Source organism: Thunnus thynnus, chromosome 17 (genome assembly GCF_963924715.1).
Source record: "Thunnus thynnus chromosome 17, fThuThy2.1, whole genome shotgun sequence".
Taxonomy (NCBI): domain Eukaryota; kingdom Metazoa; phylum Chordata; class Actinopteri; order Scombriformes; family Scombridae; genus Thunnus; species Thunnus thynnus.
In genome coordinates, this window is record NC_089533.1 from 2,344,188 (window position 1) to 2,367,149 (window position 22,962).

General features: G+C 40.5%; 1 protein-coding gene across 3 annotated transcripts in view; it reads left to right on the forward strand.

The window, feature by feature from the left end:
- Positions 1-22,962, forward strand: part of taok2a (TAO kinase 2a) — a 30,566-nt gene that overhangs the window by 1,005 nt on the left and 6,599 nt on the right. Inside the window, exons 1-19 of one of the 3 annotated variants that reach the window (XM_067615694.1) lie at positions 5,615-5,697; positions 7,639-7,779; positions 10,313-10,384; positions 10,905-11,006; positions 12,542-12,587; positions 12,691-12,787; positions 13,165-13,278; positions 14,370-14,461; positions 14,553-14,646; positions 15,577-15,658; positions 15,749-15,919; positions 17,348-17,557; positions 17,741-17,869; positions 18,066-18,302; positions 18,543-18,671; positions 19,712-19,915; positions 20,858-21,097; positions 21,398-21,610; positions 22,381-22,563. In XM_067615694.1, coding sequence (XP_067471795.1) covers positions 5,650-5,697; positions 7,639-7,779; positions 10,313-10,384; positions 10,905-11,006; positions 12,542-12,587; positions 12,691-12,787; positions 13,165-13,278; positions 14,370-14,461; positions 14,553-14,646; positions 15,577-15,658; positions 15,749-15,919; positions 17,348-17,557; positions 17,741-17,869; positions 18,066-18,302; positions 18,543-18,671; positions 19,712-19,915; positions 20,858-21,097; positions 21,398-21,610; positions 22,381-22,563 — 2,604 coding nt within the window. In that variant the 5' untranslated portion in view covers positions 5,615-5,649. Of the gene's footprint in view, positions 1-5,614; positions 5,698-7,638; positions 7,780-10,312; positions 10,385-10,904; positions 11,007-12,541; positions 12,588-12,690; positions 12,788-13,164; positions 13,279-14,369; positions 14,462-14,552; positions 14,647-15,576; positions 15,659-15,748; positions 15,920-17,347; positions 17,558-17,740; positions 17,870-18,065; positions 18,303-18,542; positions 18,672-19,711; positions 19,916-20,857; positions 21,098-21,397; positions 21,620-22,380; positions 22,564-22,962 lie in introns of those variants that run through there. The other 2 variants (XM_067615693.1, XM_067615695.1) reach the window with 2 other exon arrangements.

Here is a 22,962-nt window from a genome sequence, read left to right on the forward strand (position 1 = left end):
AGTGATTTTTCCCTCTAAACTTCTCACATGCTTTCATTTCAATAAATGTTCAAATGATCCAATATTTCAGCAGAAATCAAAGATTAGAGAAAAAGTCCAAAAAACTGAAAACAGATTTGTGTATCAGAACTTTGTTTTTTCTTCTTTCCTCTCCCATTAATCATCTCACCACCCCTCAGATTTATCTGCTGACCCTTTGGAGGGGCCCCGACCCCTAGGTTGGGAACCACTGGACTAAACTAGCTAACTGTATATAAATCACTGACTGTATTTAATGATGGATGACACATCTCCACTTCCTGCCGCTATACAAAAGTGAAGCCAGTATATCTCCTTTTTGGGAGCTGCCATCTTGCTTGTGTGATGTCATTTGGGGCCAGAATCTGCGCAGCAGAGTTGGGCGGTGGAATGATGGCCGTCAGGACACGCCGCCTCAGCCGTCCTGCTGCCTGATGAGGTTTGAGAGTTGCTGTTACAGCTGTCAATCATGACATCACACACTCTTTTCATAACGTCAAATAACTAATTAAAAACAAAATTATCAGAAAAATGAGCACTCAGACAAACATCATCACGATAATTCTTTGGGAAAAATTTGTTTGACGTGTAGGCTAAATTGATATTTTTAGTTTAGCTCGTCCCATCCGCTAACATGGAGGAGGTGGGACTTACGACTATACTGGAGCCAACCACCAGGGGGCGATCCAGAAATTTTGGCTTGACTTTTAGAGAGCTGTTATGACGTCCATAGTTATATTACTTGCTCCACCTCCAGCAGCTACAACAGTAACATGCTACTCACTATTAATAATCTAATGATGTCATATATAATAATATATCAGTCAGAGGGACCAAACCACTACTTTTACTGCAATACTTTAACTACATCAAGCTCATAATACTTATGTACTTTCACTTTTACTGCAATACTTTAACTACATCAAGCTCATAATACTTATGTACTTTTACTGCAATACTTTACTACATCAAGCTCATAATACTTATGTACTTTTACTTTTACTGCAATACTTTAACTACATCAAGCGCATAATACTTATGTACTTTTACTATGGTAGGATTTTTCATGCAGGACTTTTACTTGTAATGGAGTATTTTTATATTGCTGTAGTGGTACTTCTACTTAAGAAAAGGATCTGAGTACTTCTTCCACTGCTGACTAAGCCGTTAAGTCATTTCATCCTGATAGATCGTCTCATTTTTGCATTTATTCTGCTAACATTAGCCAACTTTAATGCTATTTCTCCACTTACCGTTAATATACTTAATTCAGTGAGAATAAAGCAACAAAAGGCAACTTCATTGAAGTGAAAGCTGATTTTTCCTGCTTGCGGAGCTGTGCTGGCAGTGCCTACGTGTACGAGGCTGCATTGCACACAGCATCGGCCTCTCTCCACTGCATTTCCTCGGCAGTATACTCCGCAACAATTGCAGGTGTGTTTCACACTATATCCCTAATGCGGTTAGGTAGAGATAAAGTTGAAAATCAGCGAAACTGTCCTTTAATTTCTATTGATAAGTCATGATAAGGGCAGAATTACTAGCATTTATGATGCGGCAATATCCAAATGAAACCGACTTTGTAGATGTGAGGTTTCTGTTTTAGGGGAGAAGTTGATGTAATGCTTATGTAAACTTGAAATCAAAGCCACACATCTTACTTAGAAATGACTGAAAGAATGACATCACGGATACAAGCGGCTGAAATGAATTTCCTCTGGAGAGCGTCTGGGCTGAGTCTGAGACATCGGGTGAGGAGCCAGCTGAGATGGTTTGGGCACCTGGTTACGACGCCTCCTTCTGGAGGTGTTCCAGGCACGTCCAACTGGTAGGAGACCCCGGGGCAGACCTAGAACACGCTGGAGGGACTACATATCTCTACTGGCCTGGGAACACTTTGGGATCCCCCAGGAGGAGCTGGAGGGTGTTGCCAGGTTGAAGGATGTCTGGGTTTCCTTACTCAGTCTGATGCCACTGCGACCCGGTCCCAGATAAGCTGCGGAAAATGGATACATGGAAACTATTACTGACACAATTTAGTTGTGCTGCAGTGGAAACTATAGCTGAAATTATAGATGCCGTGACGGTCCGCGTAACATAAATGTCGTCATCAGAGGGTGTTCGCGTAAGCTCTGTGTGGACATCCGTACCTGCAGTTTGTTGTGTCCACGCTGTCATAATGCTGTCTTCCTGTAGACGGCGATCTACTGAGCATGTGTGGAAGACGTCCTCCAAACGGACCCCAGAACGTAGTATAAACAGATCAACTCCCCGTCCGTGGCATCTGCAGCTGTCCGTGTTCACGTACTGACACAGTTTAGTCGTGCTGCAGTGAAATAGCTCGAGATCTAGAGTTATTGTCTCGCACGTCAGAGTAAAGGAATTATAGAACTATTTTGACATAAATTGTTTGGGTCACGGAGCATACCGAACCAAAGAAGTCGCTTACCAAACTGAACATCCTGTACAGAACAGTTTGGACGAATACACATACGGTTACACACCTACTATTTAGTAGTTTAGATGTGTTCATTGTAAATAAACATGCGGTTTGTGGATATTTCAATGTTTCTTTACATTTAGGACCACGCCCAGTGAAAATGGTTCATCCTTCATTGCCTGTGAATCAACCACTTGTGTTTCATTTAAAATGAGGAATTGCCTTGGTTTAATTTTTGGAGGTGATGCTTACTGGAACTGATAAATGTTCTCTTTTTAAACCCGGTCTGTGCTAATGTTACACAAACTCCACAACAAGGAGGTTCTACTGTGCAAAACTGTTTCCAAGTCAGGGCTGGGTTCAGCCATGTGATCCTGGTCATTAGGCACCACTGACACACCAAATTTCATGTCACTATTTAAAAAAAGAACTGTCTGGAGCTGTTTCCCTTTTTCCTTCTCTGTTTTTAGAGTCTTATGCTGCCTTCACATTGAACTTGATTGAACTTGTGTGAGTTTATTTTTTCCAAGTAGGAAGTCGAGGAAAGTTGTTTCCCAAGTGGTCAATTGCTAAAACTTGTGTGAGAAGAACTCTGTTCTTTGGAAAATGACAGAAATAGCTGCTATGAAGCCTTTTCTTATTTCATCAATGGTGAATGATTTAGTGTTTTTTTGTTTTTTAACTTTGAGTTAAGGAGCCAGAAAATGGGCGACATTTTCAAACACATTATTGTATGTCCTAATTTATAAACCTGGATTTTCACCAGTGGTGGAAGAAGTACTCAGATCAGAAGTAAAAGTCCTGCATGAAAAATCCTACTCCAGTAAAAGTACATAAGTATTATGAGCTTGATGTAGTTAAAGTATTGCAGTAAAAGTACATAAGTATTATGAGCTTGATGTAGTTAAAGTATTGCAGTAAAAGTAGTGGTTTGGTCCCTCTGACTGATATATTATTATATATGACATCATTAGATTATTAATAGTGAAGCATCAGTGTTAGAGCAGCATGTTACTGTTGTAGCTGCTGGAGGTGGAGCTAGTTTACACTACTTTATATACAGTTAGCTAGTTTAGTCCAGTGGTTCCCAACCTAGGGGTCGGGCCCCTCCAAAGGGTCATCAGATAAATCTGAGGGGTGGTGAGATGATTAATGGGAGAGGAAAGAAGAAAAAACAAAGTTCTGATACACAAATCTGTTTTCAGTTTTTTGGACTTTTTCTCTAATCTTTGATTTTTGGTGAAATATTGGATCATTTGAACATTTATTGAAATGAAAGCATGTGAGAAGTTTAGAGGGAAAAATCACTATTTGGTGGAGCTGTTAACAACTCATAGACATGTGAAATGTGACCCCGACTACACACTGCTTTTTGTAAGACGTCAAAAGCCAAAAAGGTTGGAAACCACTGGTTTCATCTTTAACAATGTGTTGTATTTTAAAAGCTTGTTATATTATCCATTGTGTCAAATCTTCATCTGAAAAGTAACTAAAGCTGTTAAATAAATGTAGTGGAGTAGAAAGTACAATATTTCCCTCTGAAATGTAGAAAGTAGCATCACATGGAAATACTCAAGTAAAGTACAAGTATCTCAAACTTGTACTTAAGTACAATACTAGAGTAAATGTACTTAGTTACTTTCTACCACTGAATATCACATCACTGGTTCATTCATGTGGACTCTTAACACAAATAAACAACTATATTTGTTGGCTGCAGATAATTTCATTGCTATCTTTTAATATTAAAGATGATGGTGAAGAACAGTAAGAAACATGAAAGGAAAGATGTGATAAAAGGTCCCTGGCCTGATCTGAAATAACAGTTACATTCTAGACACTTCAGGCTATTAGGATGCCCCATTTCTCTTCTTAATTTGGAGAAACTTGCTGTTCTTCTTGTAGACAAACGTTCTTGTGTCTTTCACAGTTTTCAGCTTGGTTGTTTTTCTCCTGACTGTAGACAGTAGCTGCATGCGTCTGCTTCCTTGCCTTGGTCTGAACACCATGATACCACTGAGCGCCACATAATATATAATTGGAAATTGGTTGACCGCATTTTGAAGGAATGTTGAGTAGGGGGGGGGGGGGGTAGGAGGGTGGGAATCTGTGCGTTTACACAGCAATGCTTTAAAAGGAACAAGCCTTGCTGTACTGCATTAAACAGAGACCCCGAGGCCGTGTTTTCATGCATTCACCGAATCACAGAGGCCTGGTTATGTTGCCGGCTCTCCTCAGGGCTCCAGCTGACACTCAAGGATGAGCATCTACATTAACCCCATTATAAAATGATGTTGCATTTGTCAGTAACCGCGGCTCAGTGTGCAGGCTGAGATTACATTCATTTGGCTGATTTAGTCAGATGATCTGATTTGAAGCTCAGCTCGGCTCATCTTTGGATTTTCATGGACTTATTTATATCAATCTTTGATTTGAGTTGTACCGTCATGGTAAAGACGACAATATAGAGCCGTCAGTTTGGCTTTCTGCTGCTCTCTGATCACTAGATGCATAAGACAACACACACCGTGGACTCTTATGCATCTGATTAAATGTATTTAGATTAAGATTCATGTTTTTTTCTCTTGATTGGTTTCTCCAACTCCAACCTGATGCGCCAGTCGCTGTGAACCTCTGTTGTTGTCCAAGAACTATTAAAAACACATCAATGAGCCACACCGCTGCACAGGGTGACATGTTCCTTTATTATGACGAGTTTGGTCACGTTAGTTTAGCGTTTCGCTGCTGTTAAAAATTTCACACAATCATGGGCTACACCCGACGTTACCGTGGAATTGTTTTGAGTCGTCCTCCCTCTCCTCGTTCTTCAAAGGACATCCACGTGAAAGGTGCTGTTATAAGAGTAGCAGAGCTGCTTTAAGGAACAGGGCAGTGCGTAATGTGTGCGTAGCGAGTGTGTGGTTGAGCGAGCAGCAGAAAAGTGACGTTGAATGCGAGCGGATCAGATGAAAAAGTTCGCGGTAAGCCGTCGATCTGTCAGTTCATAAATGCTGCAGCTTCTCATGACCAAGAAAAGTCTTGTCTGTTCCCCATCTGCTGGAAAAGTGAAGAGGCTTAGCCCTGAAGTTAGCAACAATGGGTTAGCCTAACCTAACCACGCTCACTTAAGGTGGACTGACCTTTAAGGTGGACCAGCTTTTCTCATTTTAGTGTCACTCAGCCGCTCCTGAATGAAGAAATGTCTGGCTGCTGAGTCTCTTCAGAGTTCTGCTCATGAGGTTTGTTGACAATCAGAAAAAATATAGAAAATCTCCAGCAAAGTCCTTTAAAGTCGTTCTGTTGAGCCGTTTGAAGCCACATCGTCTTCATCAGAATGTGAGCCACTATATTCAGAACAGTCTCATGACGACCGTCATGGTTGAGACATTAAAAGCAGCACTAAGTGATTTTCTCATGGTTCTTCCTCGCCCTGAAATAAGCGGATGTGACCGTGTTCTGGGGCTGTGCTGACACCTACTAGAGGAAAGATTCAGTTTGTTAAATGTGATTAATTCAGTTATTTAACACAGAAAACAGGTCTACAGCATTCTGTCTGACATCAGTTTTTCATCAATATTTATCTTCATCACATTGTTATTGGCCCTTTTTTAGTAAATTATTTAGAGCAAGAAAAGTTGATTAATTGATCCTTGGAAAATGGATTGGTAACTACTTTAATAATTGTTTCAAGCAAAAATTCCAAATATCCTGTTTCCAGCTTCTCAAATGTGACAATTTTCTGTTTTTCTTTGAGATATTTGATAGTAAACTGAATATCTTTGGTCAGAGAATCAGATGAGACACTCTGCCTGCTCCGGGCGTCTGGATGAAACTGTGTTTCTGTGTGAAGCTTGTAGACATCGTCGGTCGTGTTATCTTGTTACAATGAGATGGGATTGTGTTGTCTGGTGCAGCTCACTGTCAAAGTCAAAGTGCTTAAACGGTTGCTGTCAGTCTCCATGTTTAAAAGAAAAGCTGTTAATGTGTGAGGCTGACGGGTATTTATGTTGCTGTCTGGGTCCAGTCTGAATCAGTAGGTAGTTAAGCGCTACACTGTTAGCTTCCTGCTAGCATCAGTTTCATAATACTTTAAGGACAATGCTTCAAGCTAGCATGCTAAGTGGCTTGTTAGCATAAAGCACTGCTGCATAATGGACATAATTTCTTTCTCAGTGTTTTACTGTATGTGGAAAAAACCCACCAGGAATTACTCCTGTTCAACAGTTGTTTTTTTAAATGGGTACCTGGTTCTTTGCACTTTGGATTTGGTTCTGATTTGGAACCGGGTTTTGGTTCCTACCCGTACCAGTTACTGTCCTAAATACCACAGATCAGCTGGAAGATTAAGGCTGTTTTCTGTCACCAGAGAGGTGTTACGCCAAAAGGAGCCAGACATGAAATTTCTGCAATATTACGGAATATTTGAGCGGTTGAACATGGATTTGGAATATCAGGGAAGCTGATAAAGTCTGATTCATCCACATGATGGGGATTTTGCAAATGGGTCACTTTACAACAGTACAAGAATGCATTTTCCAGCATGTTTAACACATTAATTAGTTTTCTGCCCAACTGAAGTGGAAAACAGACGCTTCACATCCTTCAAAATCAAAACGGGCACACAGCCAATGATCCAAATATAAACCAAAGGGAAGTCCCTTCACTGAAACTCTAAACACACGATTGGAACAAAGTGATTGTCAGGTGTTTCTAGACATCAACCAAAATTCAAGTTAATGTTTTCTGTTGCTTTCATCAGAAATGTCTGTAAACACTGGAGTAAAAAAGGCTAATACAGTTATGGTTTATATTGTAGGTCAAACTCCATATATGTGTATATAATAGAAACAACACTTATGTGTATATAACAGCAATTTATAAGTGAAAAATGTTGCAGATTTGTCTTTAAAAACAGTTTTTTGGCTTGTGACTTTGAATTTGAATAAATTAAGAAGCCGTAAAGGTAAAATCATCCAGTAAATCACAAGAAATGGGCAAACATTAGAGGAATGCCTGAATAAGTGTAATATTTTTGTTTCAGAAATGTTTTGACAGGTTGGGAACCACGGCGTACAACCACAGTGAACCACAGGAAGTAATTATTAGCCATGATCATGATTTACTTGAGAGTTCACCGCAGTCTCCCGGCACTAACCTGTGTTGTTCCCTGTTTTTTCCAGGCCCTGGCCATGCCCTCGAGTGCACGGGCGGGCAATCTGAAGGACCCGGATGTGGCAGATCTCTTCTGCAAAGATGATCCGGAGAAGCTATTTGCTGACCTCCGTGAGATCGGCCACGGCAGCTTCGGAGCCGTCTACTTTGTGAGTAGGACGTATACAGTAGGGGGGTTGATTCTCACGTGTTTTTATTTACAGATCTAGTAGACAGGTCAGAAACTCGAGTAATCGCATAGAGAAGAAATATTGGCTCAAATATATGACGACCCTGATTATAAGATGTAAAAGTAAAAGTTTCAGTAAAGCAGAACATTAATCTCACATTTGTGTATCTTCATCAGTCACTGAATCTCTCTTGGAAACATTTTTCTAGACTGTTTTTGACTCCTCATGTGTGACAGCAGTAATTCTTGTCTGCTTGACGCTTTTTGACTGGTCGTGAATTTATGTCCTCTGTGGTAGAAAAACACATTACAGGACTCTCTGTACATTTCCATCTCTATATTTATATTCTGGGGCTCTACTGGAATATCTTTGCATGATTTCCAGTTAAAAACTCCTTATTTATCTTCTACTGGTCCTTTATGCAGCCCCTCAGTTCAGCCTCTGTCTCAAACAGGCTGTTTTAGCTCCTTTTGACTTGCAGGCAGCTTTTCTACATACGTTCACCTCAAGCTTTGGAACTTTGACCATGTTTAACATCCGACATCAGAACAAGATATAAATAACAGAAAACCACACAAAGCAGAATATGAACCCTTTAAATGACTTATGTGTGACTCTAAAAGACACACTATAAACTTGCTAGCTTAGCAACAATAAGGCTACAAATAACCCATAATGCAGCACTCTCTGTATTAGAGAACACAACATCAGAAAGAATACCTGATGTTGTGAATAATAGTCCTTGAATATAATACAAACTCTGCTTTTTCAAACACAATGTCAATTGGAAGAAATGATCTTATATTTGGGCCAATATGATATTTGTAGAAACGCTATCTTGGCTTCATAAATACTGAAGGACAAAGATCAAATACATGTCTGATTAGTAATGGAGTAATTTATCACTCATATCCATCCTTAATATACAGTAGATGTGAGTTTCACTGTGGATGTACTGTAAATTTAACACTGTGTGTTTGCCTCCTGTTACTGCACATGTTGAGAAAAATCAGATTGTTTAGATCTTAATCTTTGCCTCTGAAACACTCTGAAATCAGTCTGCGTTCTGTCTTAATAATATAAAAGAGTGGGATCTTATTAGGAAAACAGTGGGAAAATAACATGTATGTACTATCTGTGCATCTCATTTCACCTGTAAAATATTCTTGAGGCTGTGTGGTAGACTAACACCTCCACAGCTTTCTCACCGCCACACTGAACGTCTGAGTTTCTGAGGATCCTTAAAAGGCCATTAGAGATGTGCTGCAAAAATAGACGACGTGCATCAATTTGCATCAGTTTAACAAGCGTGCCTCTGCTTTATACTGTATGTACACTGACCTCACATGTCTGTTATTTCTTGTTGTGTTGTGTTCTTCTACTTCTGATTTCACCTGATTCTTCCATATTTTTATCGAGTTTTGAGGAATTATTCTGAGCCGTAATAAAGCATCATCTGGTTGTTTACAGTCTGAGGCAGCGACGGGACTTGATGTTAAAGTCCTCTCAGTGCAACATGACTTGCAAATCTGATCTGCTGCTTTGTCTGATAGCAGCATCCTCACTTGGGATTAAGGATTAAGCCCTTTGGAGGATTAAGCACTCGGAATAGCTCTGAGAAAATATGAGCATTTTGTCCAAAAATAAATCATGTAGTCTGGTTGATAAATGGATCATTGTTTACGTCTTTGTTCTTGACTTGCTACACGTGTCAGATTCATCTTCTGGCTCCACCAAGTGGTCGAAACACTAAACTCAACTCTGCTCCAGAAGACAAATAGTTTATCCAGTAATAATGCAAAATATTTTCATTGTCAGAGGTGGAAAGTAACTAAGTACATTTACTGAATTACTGCACTTAAGTACAGTTTTGAGTTTGGTTGGATATCATTACAGTTCTTAGTGATTCCAAGTTTCAATTCCATCATGGTAAAAAGGGAGGTCAAATGTTTAGAAAGCACAAATATCTTTATTCTTTTACTTCTTATTATATTATTATTCTTTACTTTGACTTTTATTTATTCATTAAAACAAGTAAATTCAAAGTGTTTTTAACTGAACATTCACAAAGTAAATACAGACAAACTTCAGCAGTTGGTTTCCTGTTGTCGACCACCTCTAGTTTTGTGTTGCCAGTGTGAAACTGAAATAAAATAATCACGTCTGTCGGTCACCAAGGCCCTAAAGAACCCTCCAGAACAACATTGTGCTGGTTTTTCCTCGCAATTAAACACAAAACACACAAAATACAAAGCTACCGGTTGCTGTGTGTCATTAAATACTACAGCAGTGTTAGAAACGCCTCCAACAGTTTCTAAATAAAGTTGCTTTCACTGACATACATCTAAATGATAGATTACTGTGAGTAACTGATTAATTTGGGTTCAGATTAACCAAATAAAAGCACTTAAAGAAGGAAATGATGCTTATTCACACTCTGAACACAAAATTTGAAGGTTACTGGTTGACAGTGACTGTAAACACACTGGTTGTGTTTTCTGTCGTTCAACAGGCCCGAGACGTGCGCAACAATGAGGTGGTGGCCATCAAGAAGATGTCGTACAGCGGCAAGCAGACGAACGAGGTAACAAACACCAACTTGTCACTTTCAGAGTTCCTCCTCTGTGAAAAATCTGCTGAGTTTAAACGGCAGCTGAATGCACGATTCTTCAATTAAATCTTTATTGGCAGAAGAATTACACATTAAATAATTCAACAACAGTTTGGGAAATTTAGTCACATTTTCTCCTTCATTCATTCAGCCTTGTTTATGGATGGATCTGTTCCAGTGTCGCTATTTTTTTATCTAGTATGATGTCCAGTTTTCTTCCAGTTGTGCTTCTTGTTGTCTCAAGATAAGTGTCAGTTTTTCCTCTAAGATTCCTTCAACAGTGACTCGGTATCAGTCCTTCGTCAGGGGTTCTATGTTTCCCTCAAATGTGATCTGTCACTTCCCATTATACTTTTTTCCCTAAACATGTTTATTTTCTGACATAAAAAGTGGTCTATGTGAGATAATGTACATACATACTGTACGATCTTAAAGCTGATGATGCCTGTATTTTAAACAGGATGAGGGTTGAGTGTTTTGTCTTTATGTGCAGAAATGGCAGGACATCATTAAAGAGGTGAAGTTCCTACAGAAACTTCGCCACCCCAACACCATCGAGTATCGAGGATGTTACCTGAAAGAGCACACAGCATGGGTACGTACTGTGTCGGGCAGTGGGAGTATTATTACATAATGTCTTACAGATGATAACATGGAGGCTCGCTGCTTTGTGCTTTAAAGACTTGGAGGGAAACACAGCTGCAGTTTAAAGTTGATCTCTGTTTGTGGCCTTATTTGGATTCAAATTGATTTGAACTAAAGTGAGACGTAAAAATGAAGATTTCCATCATAATCTGGTGAAGACAAACATCTCCTGGTAACACTGGGTGAATTAAACTGTTGATCATTTCAGATGTCTTTGTGTTTAACGGCTTCCTCATCATATAAACAAGCTTGTAATTTATCAGAAATGACTTAAAACTCAAGTTAATAAACAACAAGTAATGACAAATACTAGTTATTGTTGGAAATGCAGATGACTGTTAACATTTCATCCACCCAACCTGTTTACACCACCGGCCGTTTTCACTTTGACGGCTCACCAGTACACATAGTTTTAGTGTAAAGAGTCTGTAATGTTGATTACTGTATTCCTGTCATTACAAATGTAGACAGACTGTTGTTTTGAGTAAATTCTTGACACAAACTTCATATTTTTCTTTCCAAAATCCAAAAGTGATCAAGTACTATAGTAATATAAAGGAATATTGACTTTAAACTGCAGTTGGCTGTTGCATTGTGTTGTATTATTTTACAGGATAACATGTACAATATGCAGAGATTAGAGGATGATTCATTCATAAAACTCCTGCTTCTAAAACAGGCCTGTAAAATGTGATAATGTTTATATACTTGACACAAAGAGAAAATCCAGTGGAGCACTTAAAGGGAACCTTTATGCTCGTTTCCAGCTCTATATATTTATTCTGGGACTCCACTAGAGTAGCTTTACATGATTCACAGTTCAAAAACCTCCTTATTCATCGTCTACTGTCCCTTTTTATGCAGCCGTCAGTTCAGCCTCTGTCTCTTTAAGCCCACTCTGTCCTGATTGGCCAGCTGGAGGGGCAGCGGCGCAGTGATGACCATATAAAGAAATCCGTCGCCAGCCGACGTCGTCTCGGGCTGAAAGTAGAAAAAAATGTTTGAAACGGAGCGTTCAGAGCAGAGCTGCTGCTTTTTGATTACTGCTACATACGTTTACTTCTTTATTTGACACTTTGGCCACATTTAACAAATTAATTTAATTATATATATGATAGAAAATAAGGGAAAGCTTAATAGGTCCCCTTTAATTATTTACATCTCTAATTATATTTGTGAAAGAGCAGGTGTGTTTTTAGTCTGGATTCATCTGCTGGTCTTAAAAGCTTTGAATTCAGTTTCCTCAAAAAGTCCATAACTTTTAAAAAGCCTTAAACTTCCTCTCCAGACAAAAATGTGATATAAATGTCAATAAATTCACATAATAAATAATATAATTGTCGACCTTCTAGTCCCGACTTGTTTACAGTCATTCTTTGACCAGTGAAACTGTGAAAAAGTATAAAAATATCTATAATTGCATGTAATGTGTTATGAAGAGTGATGATAGTTGTGTCTGATCATCTCCACTCGTCTCTCCTGAAGCTGGTGATGGAGTACTGCCTCGGCTCGGCCTCAGACCTCCTCGAAGGTCAGTCGTCTCCAATCAAGACTTCATTATTCATCACTTTCTTGTTTTTCTGTGTGTGTTTGTATGCGTGACTCTTATTTGACTTTTCTTTTTGTCTTTGCAGTTCACAAAAAGCCACTCCAGGAAATTGAAATAGCTGCTATTACCCATGGTGCACTGCAGGGATTAGCATATCTTCACTCTCACAATATGATTCACAGGTAAACGTGCTAACAGTTCAGCCGCTGTCATCTCTTAAAAGTCAACTATCTGTTTAACTTCTTCAGCTCTTTTTAACGCCCACAACCTCCGCTGTTCATGCACAGTTGAATCCGCTGACTTCAGCACTTCAGCTAAATGTATTTCAACCAGCACTTCAAAATGATCCTTTTACAAGCAGCAAATCCTGCAAGAATGTTTTTCATTTAAATGTTTAAAAATCATTAACGTTAATTTTGAAAACTTTGATTCACAGCCTCTAGAACAGACTGAAGTAATTCTCTTATAGTTCCATATTTGTCTGTCAGGGCTGTGAGGCATCAGTGGTATATTCATGTTTTATGTATTTATGTGTATGTAACGGATCTCTTTTCTGCAGGGATGTGAAAGCAGGAAACATCCTGCTGACGGAGCCCGGTCAGGTCAAACTGGGGGACTTCGGCTCGGCCTCCATTGTGGCTCCAGCCAACTCCTTTGTGGGGACTCCATACTGGTGAGTGATCAGGAAAAACCAGCACCCTCATGTAGTAGCATATATTCAGAGCTCAGAGGTAACCACCGGTTTCTTTACAGAGATAATTTACCGACAATGTTTGATAAACCCAGAAGGTCGTCTGAAAACACATAAAGGTTCTGAAGGTTTTTTTTTACAATCCTCAAAGACTCTTCTAACCATCTGGATGAGAAAATATTCCCTCTGCTGCACAATAAAACTGATTTTCCCAAGTTGAGACTCCTATACAAGCAGCCAGCGAGCTCCCATCTTTGATTAGATTCTGAAACAAGCCTCCTAAAGCTTTGCAGATAAACAGGATTTTTATATAAATCATCTCAAAAGCTCGTCTGAGTCCAACTGAAGGTAAACACAGAGAGAGAGAGAGAGAGTGAGTGTGATCGCTAGTGAGGGAAGAAACTTCACTCTGTAACTCTGCTGTGCAGCCTCAAGGCCACTTTTTATAGTTCCCACAACTCCAGCTAATTATGTCATGTTAATTTCAGGAGTCGCTTCTCACAGTCAAACTTTCCTTCACATCTTATGAAGAGTTTAAGCTGTTTAGTGCTTCAACTAATGATTATTTTCATTGTCGATTTAATCTGCAGATTATTTTATCGTTTATCATGATGTCCTAAAGCCAAACAAAACCCCAAAATATTTCATTCACAATAACAGAACAACAAGAAATGCAGCGAACATTTGAGGACATTTGAGAACCAAGAAAAATCAAATATTTGCTTAAAAATGACTAATAATTACTCAGTTGATTAATTTTCTGCTGATCAACCAATCAATTGACCAATCAACTCAACAGTTTTGAACCAGGACCTTCAGTATTTGAATCAAGAAAGTCGTGAAAAATAACATTTGCCAAATGAAGTCGTCTACTGCTTGTTATTCCAGTGTGTCAGATACATATTTAATCAACATTTAGGTAAATAAATGTTTGGCAGATATTCACTATTAAAGGACTTGGTGACATCCCTAAATGTTGCTGTTTGGGTGTCAAACCAAAGTTATTAAAAGATGACCGACGCGATGCCAAACCTCTGACCTCTGCTGTGTTTTGCTTTGTTTTTTTTTCCTAGGATGGCTCCGGAGGTGATCCTGGCCATGGACGAGGGCCAGTATGACGGCAAGGTGGACGTCTGGTCGCTGGGCATCACCTGCATAGAGCTGGGTATGAGCTGCAGATGTGTGAATGCGGGTAAATCAGTACATGAAGGTGTAAAAATATTAAAGGTCTTAACATTGTGGGTTTTTTTCCACAGCGGAGAGGAAGCCCCCACTGTTCAATATGAATGCTATGAGTGCCTTATACCACATCGCGCAGAATGAAAGCCCCATCCTTCAGTCCAACCACTGGTGAGAACATCTGTCTCCTCTCCACTCTCCTTAGTTTCATCTCTGCAGAAGCCGAGAGCTGCTGTTAGCTCAAGATTCAACACTTAAAACCTTGAAACATTCTCTCATCATCAAGCTGTTTTTGTGATGCGTTTAATTATATTGTGATCTATCTGTGTTGATTGATTACATTACATACAGGCCTCCTTTTTTTCTCCTGCTGAGAGGATTTACTCCATGAATAAACTTGCATGGATAGTTTTATCCCAGGTAACGATCATCACAAGATAATGGGCTCAAAAACCTAAACAGGAGCATAGTTTGTTATCTTAAGAAAACTGTAAAGGACTCACATTCTGCACATTTCCAGCTCTATATTTATATTCTGGGGCTCTACTGGAATATTTTTGCATGATTTCCAGTTAAAAACTCCTTATTTATCTTCTACTGGTCCTTTATGCAGCCCCTCAGTTCAGCCTCTGTCTGAAACAGGCCGTTTTAGCTCCTGTCTCTTTAAGGCCCCGCCTCCTGATGAGCCCGCTCTGTTCTGATTGGTCAGCTTCAGGAAGCTTCCTCCGGCTCCGGAGGCTACGTAAACAAACTATAGTAGCAGGATTTCACTTCTTTTTCTCCTTCTTTACTCCAAATGTCAACTTCTCAAATCCGTCCGTACATGTTGGATGAATCACATCTGAAATATGAGAGTGGGCGACGTCATCTCATCTGGAAAGTAAAAAAACATTGTAAATGAAGCGTTCAGGGCAGCTGAAACCTCGACCTCGACCATGTTTAACATCCAACATCAGAACAGGATATAAATAACAGAAAACGTGGTTTAATTCATCAGAGACCACGGCTGCTCTTTGCTTCTGTAGTTCTTCTCTTCTCCTGTTATTTCTCAAACTTCTCTAAGAGTATTTTTTCACTGATAACATCTCTCTTTCTCTTCAGGTCTGATTCCTTCCGCAACTTTGTTGACTCTTGCCTACAGAAGATTCCCCAGGACCGGCCTACCTCGGACGTGCTGCTGAATGTGAGAACCGAAACACTTGTGTTACATCAGTATTAACTCCTCTGCAGCGTAGTCGTGCTCATCCGTCCTTTCCATCCTTCCTCCTTTTAGCATCGCTTCTTGTGCCGTGAGCGCCCGCTGACGGTCGTCATGGATCTGATTGCACGAACCAAGGATGCAGTGCGAGAACTGGACAACCTGCAGTACCGCAAAATGAAGAAGATCCTCTTCCAGGAGACCCAGCAGAACGGCCCCGTGTCGGAGGGAGGAGAGGATGAGGAGGTGAGGAGTGTGGGGGAGGGGAAGGTGATGTCTGTGTATGAGTGGAGGAAGGAGAAGATGTAGAGAACAAGGAGACCAGAGAGACGTACAGGAAAGTGAGGAGACTGAAGCATGTAAACAAACAAAACATGACATCACAGCTTGTATTGTGATTTGTATCAATAGCTTGCTACAGAATCAATCAGTCGTCAAATCAATGAGAACGGGGTTTTCTGTGTTTTGTTTATTTGGCGTTATTGACATCACTATTGACGTCTTGTATCCCTGAAACCCTGAAAATCTTCTCCGTCCGTTCAGCAATATAGATTTGAGCTGGCTTGAAAACTTGTGCACATAAAGACAAAAAAATACAACATTTAATTTTACATTTTTAGGTTTTTCTCCATTATATTTGTGCTAGAGCAGGTGTACTACTAAATCATATCATATCGTTTGGCCTTAAAAGTGTCTCGGGAAGGGGAACACTTAGTCCCAAGAGGTAAACTGTTCCGAAGTCTTGGGGCAGCTACAGCAAATGCACGGTCACCCTTCAGCCGCGATGGAGGGACAGCGAGCAACAGTTGGCCAGAGGATCTAAGAGATCTGGTGTTGTGAAGGAGGCAGATGAGCTCCGAGAGGCCATGAAGAGCCTTAAAAACAAATAAAAGGACCTTTAACTCAGTCCTATACTTGACTGGTACTACTCTCATATAAAATGGTATTTCTGATTAGCCTCATTTGTATATCATGCCTGGTGAGACTTACAGTGACTCTGCCATGAGTCTATAAATGAAGGAAATTTAAAAACAAACTTTGATATTTATTTTTGTATTTTATATTTATTTGCACGTACTAAATAAAGGTTTGATGCAGCAGGTAACAAAATCAGATGTTAAAATGCATTTTTACCATTTTATTCTATATTTGACCAACAGACTGAGGTGTCCCTAATGTACAACTGATCGGGTCATTCTTTTCTTAATTGAGACTCCCGTTGCACAAACATGATGATGATGCATATTCAGCTTGAGCTGCAGTAATCAGTCAGGCAACAGAAAATTAACTATTTTGATAATTTATTTATTGTTTAAAACAAAAAAGTCAAATATTTGATGGTTCCGGGTTCTCAAATGTTAGAATTTACTGCATTTCTTGCTCCTCCATGATAATAAATTGAATATTTTTGGATTTTAGACAAAACAAGACATTTCATGACATCATATTGGGCTTTAGGAAATTATAACGGATATTTTTAACTGTTTTCTGATGTTTTATAGATCAAATAATCATTGTAGTCCCATATTCAGCTAGTAAAATCGAGACTTATTTAGTCTTTTTTTTTTAATGCATGAAAACAAAACGATCCACAAGAAGGTGAATAAAAGTACAAATTGTGCTGACGAGAATGAAGACATCAAGCTGAAGTAATAATGTGTGTCTGTGTGTCAGGAGGTGGAGCAGTATCTGTTGCGGACCGGCACAGTCAACAGCATGGAGAGCTCCCAGTCCGTGCCCAGTATGTCCATCTCAGCCAGTTCCCAGAGCAGCTCCGTCAACAGTCTGGCCGACGCCTCCGACGACAGCAGCAGTGAGATGGCCATGATGCAGGAGGGCGAGCACACGGTCACCTCCAACAGCTCCATCATCCACCGACCCACGGTAAAGACCACATCACATATACTGAACCAGACCTGAACCACCTTTCTGTTCAGGCTCCTTCATTCATTCACTGGTTTATGTAACAGAGACAGAACACAATAACCCTAAAAAACAATAACAACAATAATATACCCGAGTGGCTTTCTTGTGTGATTGAAAGTGTCTCTCCACCGTCCTCCTCAGGGTCAGGACAACATCTATGATGATCCTTACCAGCCAGAGATGGATCAACCCCAGGCTCCCTCTGCTGGCCGCCGTCGAGCCTACTATCGCAACCGCGACCACTTCGCCACCATCCGAACCGCCTCTTTGGTACGTTCACTGAGTCTGTCGTACTGTGCTGTCAACTCTTTGATTCAGAGTCATTCAGATTAACATCAAGATTCTCATCATTCATATTAATTAATCAGAGTCTTGTAGAGTCGTTATAGTTTCTCTCCGGTAAATTCGCTGTTATCCAGCATCCATCTGCATCATCTAACATCTGTTTGTTCTTCCCCTCCTGCAGGTGACCCGTCAGATCCAGGAACATGAGCAGGGCTCGGCGCTGCGGGAGCAGATGTCTGGATACAAACGCATGAGGCGGCAGCACCAGAAGCAGCTGATGGGGCTGGAGAACAAGCTGAAGGCGGAGATGGACGAGCACCAGCTGAAGCTGGACAAAGAGCTGGAGAACCAGAGGAACAGCTTCTCCACCGAGGCCGACAAGCTGGGCAAGAAGCACCAGGCCATCCTGGAGAAAGAGGTAAGAATCTGTACCACGAAGTTCAACTCTCTGTGGTTCACTGAGCCTAACTTTGGTATCTCTGGAGAACTGGGATCATGAACTGGTTAAACTATAATCTAGTAGTGATAATAATGATAGAACCAGCAAACCATCTTTTCAGCACTAACAGGAACTGCTGCTGTATTAGTGTATGTGCAGATGTTCTATGAATAAAAAGACAGACTCCTGACCGCAGCCTCGCTCTGTGTCCTCCCGCAGACGAAAGCAGCTCTGGCAGAAGAGAAGAAGTTCCAACAGCACATTCTGGGCCAGCAGAAGAAAGAACTGACCAGTTTACTGGAGTCACAGAAACGCCAGTATCGCCAGCGCAAGGATCAGCTGAAAGAGGCACGAGCTGACACTTGACACAAATCCACACACGTCAAACACCACTGATACCGGATGATCTCCAAAGCAGAGCACGTTAACTATAAAGACAACGATAACAGCAGCACTTCTGGTGTCTCTGATACCTGTTGATGGGAAAGAAGTCATTTAAAAAAAGGAAAAGTCCTGAACCCGAATCACAACTATTAACCGGTTATTGTCTAGTGTTCCATGTCATCCAGAATCAGATCAGATTACTATCAGAGGCAGTTTCAGGCATGTCTAGACTAGTTTGGCACAAACAGAGATCATTTTTACCTCTAAAATAAACCTTCCAACAGCTCCAAGAGTTTGAAGTCAAACTCTCAGCGTGTCCAAAAACTGATGAGATATTCCTTCTAAGGAGCTGTTAACCCTCCTCAAGAATATCCCGTCTCGTTGAGTGAGTCTGTCAAATTTAAAGGAAATATAAATATTGGTTATAGAGAGCAGAAGTCATGACATCACTTCCTGTCTAGCTTCTGTAACTCAACACAATCCCTCAGTCGGCGTTTTTATTTAAGTTAAGCAACAAAAAAACTAACAGCTCCCATAGTTTCATCCATATCCATAAGACTCCCCTGTGCTTTCCTCTGAAGTCATTGTTGCTGTTTTGCAGCTGTAATCTGAGCTGTGTACAGACGTCTATCTGTCAGACATGTCTGAACTCGCCCATGGTTCGTCAGAAAACTCCCATCCTTATCTAAAGATATGAAGCGAGCCACATGACGTAATGTTGAGATAAAGAAGTTTCTGTTCCAAGGCTGGATTTTTATTTATTAGTGTAGTTACAAATGTTAATTAGAGTTTTAATGAGGTTTTCTTACTTCTGGGACGGTACAGTTTCACTTTATCGCTCTATAACATCCTTCATTCCAAAAACACACGTAAAACCTGAGTACATATAATACTAACTAGCCCGATTACAATAACATGACTACAAATTTAAGCACAAGAAGAGTTTTGGCTGTTTCGATTTCCACTTTCTCCTTTTTAACTTCTGTTTTCGTGTCACTAAACAGGAGCTGAACGAGAACCAGTCGACTCCGAAGCGTGAGAAGCAGGAGTGGTTGATCCGTCAGAAGGAGTGTCTGCAGCAGATGCAGGCGGAGGAGGAGGCCAGTCTGCTCAGGAGGCAGAGGCAGTACTACGAGCTGCAGTGTCGCCAGTACAAGAGGAAGATGCTGCTGGCTCGCCACAACCTGGAGCAGGATCTGCTCAGAGAGGTACGACAGAGACAAAACTCCCTGAAGCTCTTATTGTGAAAAAACTACAAGAGGTGCAACTCTCATTTCTGAGATAAAACATCTATTTTTCATCCACAAATCACCATCCTGCTGCCAGAAATACTCATAGAGCACCAAAATAGTATAATATATATTAGAGAGATGGAGGGGTATGACATGCAGCACAGGTTAACCATTAGATCACCAGAGCGATCGTATTTCCTCCTGTTTGTTAAAACTAGTGACCAGCTGTTTTAGGAAATTACCGACCCTTTTTTAAACATTACGCTATATATTTGTGAGCTGCTTTTAAAGGTTTAATTACTTCTAATCGATTAGTTGGTCAAAATCAAATTAATCTGCAACAATGTTGATCATCGTTTGGTATTTTTACTAGAAAACTGACAAACATTTGATGGTTCCAGGTTCAACGTCGCCTCTTTTCTTGATCTGTCTTGATCTAAATGATAAAATATAGAAGTTCTGGACAAAACAAGGAGGATATTGTGAACTTTCAATGTTTTATAGAACAATTAATCATTTAAGTGAGAAAATAATCTGCAGATTAATTGATAATGACAATAACCAGCTGGCTGATCAGAAACTATTAGAAACATTGTTGGTTTTCTTTTTTTTCATGGAATTTGTCAACAATAAAGAAAAATATAGAAATTTTGGCCTTATTTTTCACAAAAAGGCAACTTGCTTGTTTTTAAATGTTAGTATAATTCATCAGTCAGTTCAGGTGTTTTCAGTGTTTTATCTTATTGTTTCTGTCTCGAGTTCAGAGAGTCTCATAGAGTCACTGTGAGCAGTGAAGCAGTGACTCAGTTACTTTAGTATTTGTTGTTCCTCTATTTTTCTTTCTTGTTACACTTCCTCTTTCCCCTCTCCGTCCTCCTGGATTCCCACTGACCCCCTGTCTCATCTGTCCTCCTCCAGGACCTGAACAAGAAGCAGACTCAGAAGGATCTGGAGTGCGCCATGCTGCTGCGGCACCACGAGTCCACCCAGGAGCTGGAGTTCAGGCAGCTGAGCTCGGTGCAGCGAACCCGGGCCGACCTCATCCGGACGCAGCACCAGACCGAACTGACCAATCAGATGGAGTACAACAAACGGCGAGAGCAAGAACTCCGGCAGAAACACGCCATGGAGGTCCGGCAGCAGCCCAAGAGCCTCAAGGTACGCAGGAGAAACCAGAATTATCTTCTCCTGAGTGTTGCTGATGTTATAAGCAATCAAAGATAAGTTCCTGCATGTCCTTGAAAACCTCTCATTGAGTAATCTGACTCTCGAGTCCTGGAAAGTGATGAAAATTGTCAAAAAAAGGCAAATGAAACCATGGAAAGTTATTATTCTGCACTGAAATCGTGACTGAATCAATAAATAAAATGTCACAAGTTCTCAAAATTACATTTTAGCACACAATATACAAAATACGTTGGTCTTATGATGATTCTGATTATTTCTCACACATTCCAGTCCAAAGAGCTGCAGATCAAGCGTCAGTTCCAGGAAACCTGTAAGATCCAGACTCGTCAGTACAAAGCCCTGCGCAACCACCTGTTGGAAAGCACTCCCAAATCCGACCACAAGGCCGTCCTCAAACGCCTCAAAGAGGAGCAAACACGTAAGCTGGCCATCCTGGCCGAGCAGTACGACCACTCCATCAACGACATGCTGTCCACACAGGCTGTGAGTAAGGCAAGGAATCCTCCGCGCACCTTTTACACCACCTGCCCCCGCAAACCTTCACCACATCAGCACCGCCACAGAGAAACAAACAAAAACAACAGCAAAAATAAAATAATCAGCAGCTGGAAGATCTACAAAATTGTTCTTACAATTCAGAATTTACCAACTTTCTAACAGTGTTCTGTACAAAACAATCAAAAAATGATTGTAACAGAATTATCTCCAGATGAAAACAGACGTTCTGCAATAAAAACCTGATTTACTTGATACCAGCGCTGAAATAGTCGCCATCTTTTAGGTCAAATATCAAAGAAAAATGCCAAACTTCACTGGTTCCTGCTGCATATATGAGCATTTTTCTTCTTTTTTGATTTTAAATAAATTTAAAATAAATGCCTTTAGGAAATTTCCATTGTTGGTCGGACAAAACAAGACATCTAAAGACGTCTTGGGATCTGGGAAATTAAGACTTTGTTTATTTTTTTTCATAAACCAAATTATTTGGGTAAAAGAAATCATTAGTTGCAGCCTTAATTGCTTCCAAATTATGATTTTACCCAATTTAATAGATTTATGGTTTGTATTTTTACTCATTTACCCAACAGCAGCGGTAAATGAGTCAACTGATATTCTAACCGAAACACTTTTAATAATCTGTTTAGTGAAGGTCCGTGCAGAAACATGTCGTCCTGCTCCTTTAATAACGTCTCAGTGCTCTGAGCAGATTGTGCTCTACTGATACCGAGGCTCCTCCCCGTTTGTCCCCACAGCTGCGGCTGGATGAGACCCAGGAGGCGGAGTACCAGGTGCTGCGGATGCAGCTGCAGCAGGAGCTGGAGCTGCTCAACGCCTACCAGAGCAAGATCAAGATCCACACCGACACTCAGCACGAGCGAGAGGTGAAGGATCTGGAGCAGAGGGTGTCCATCCGCCGAGCGCTGCTGGAACAAAGGGTACGGACGCCTGCGAGATGGTTTCTCACTGTCTTTAACACAGAAACAACACTGCTGCTGTCTGGCTGTCGCAGCCTTTTCTGATACTCTACTGCTGCTTTAGGCTCAGTCTAACCTCTGAGTGGTGGGTAAATGTTGGACCATGTCCGCACAAAGGTAGCTGCATATTTTTCTCTCTGTATTCAGCTCAATGTGTTCAGGTCTCCCAGACATTTTATAGTTGTAGCGTTCATATCCAGTCCCACCTCTGCTTCAGCTGCCCTGTGTGAAATATAACAAGTATATTTTTTAACCCTTTTTTAAAATAGATTAGAACAACTTTATTGTCCACAAGTGAAAACTTGTCTGTCTCATCCAGCAGTTCATTAAAAAAATCAAATCACAAACTCACACACCACA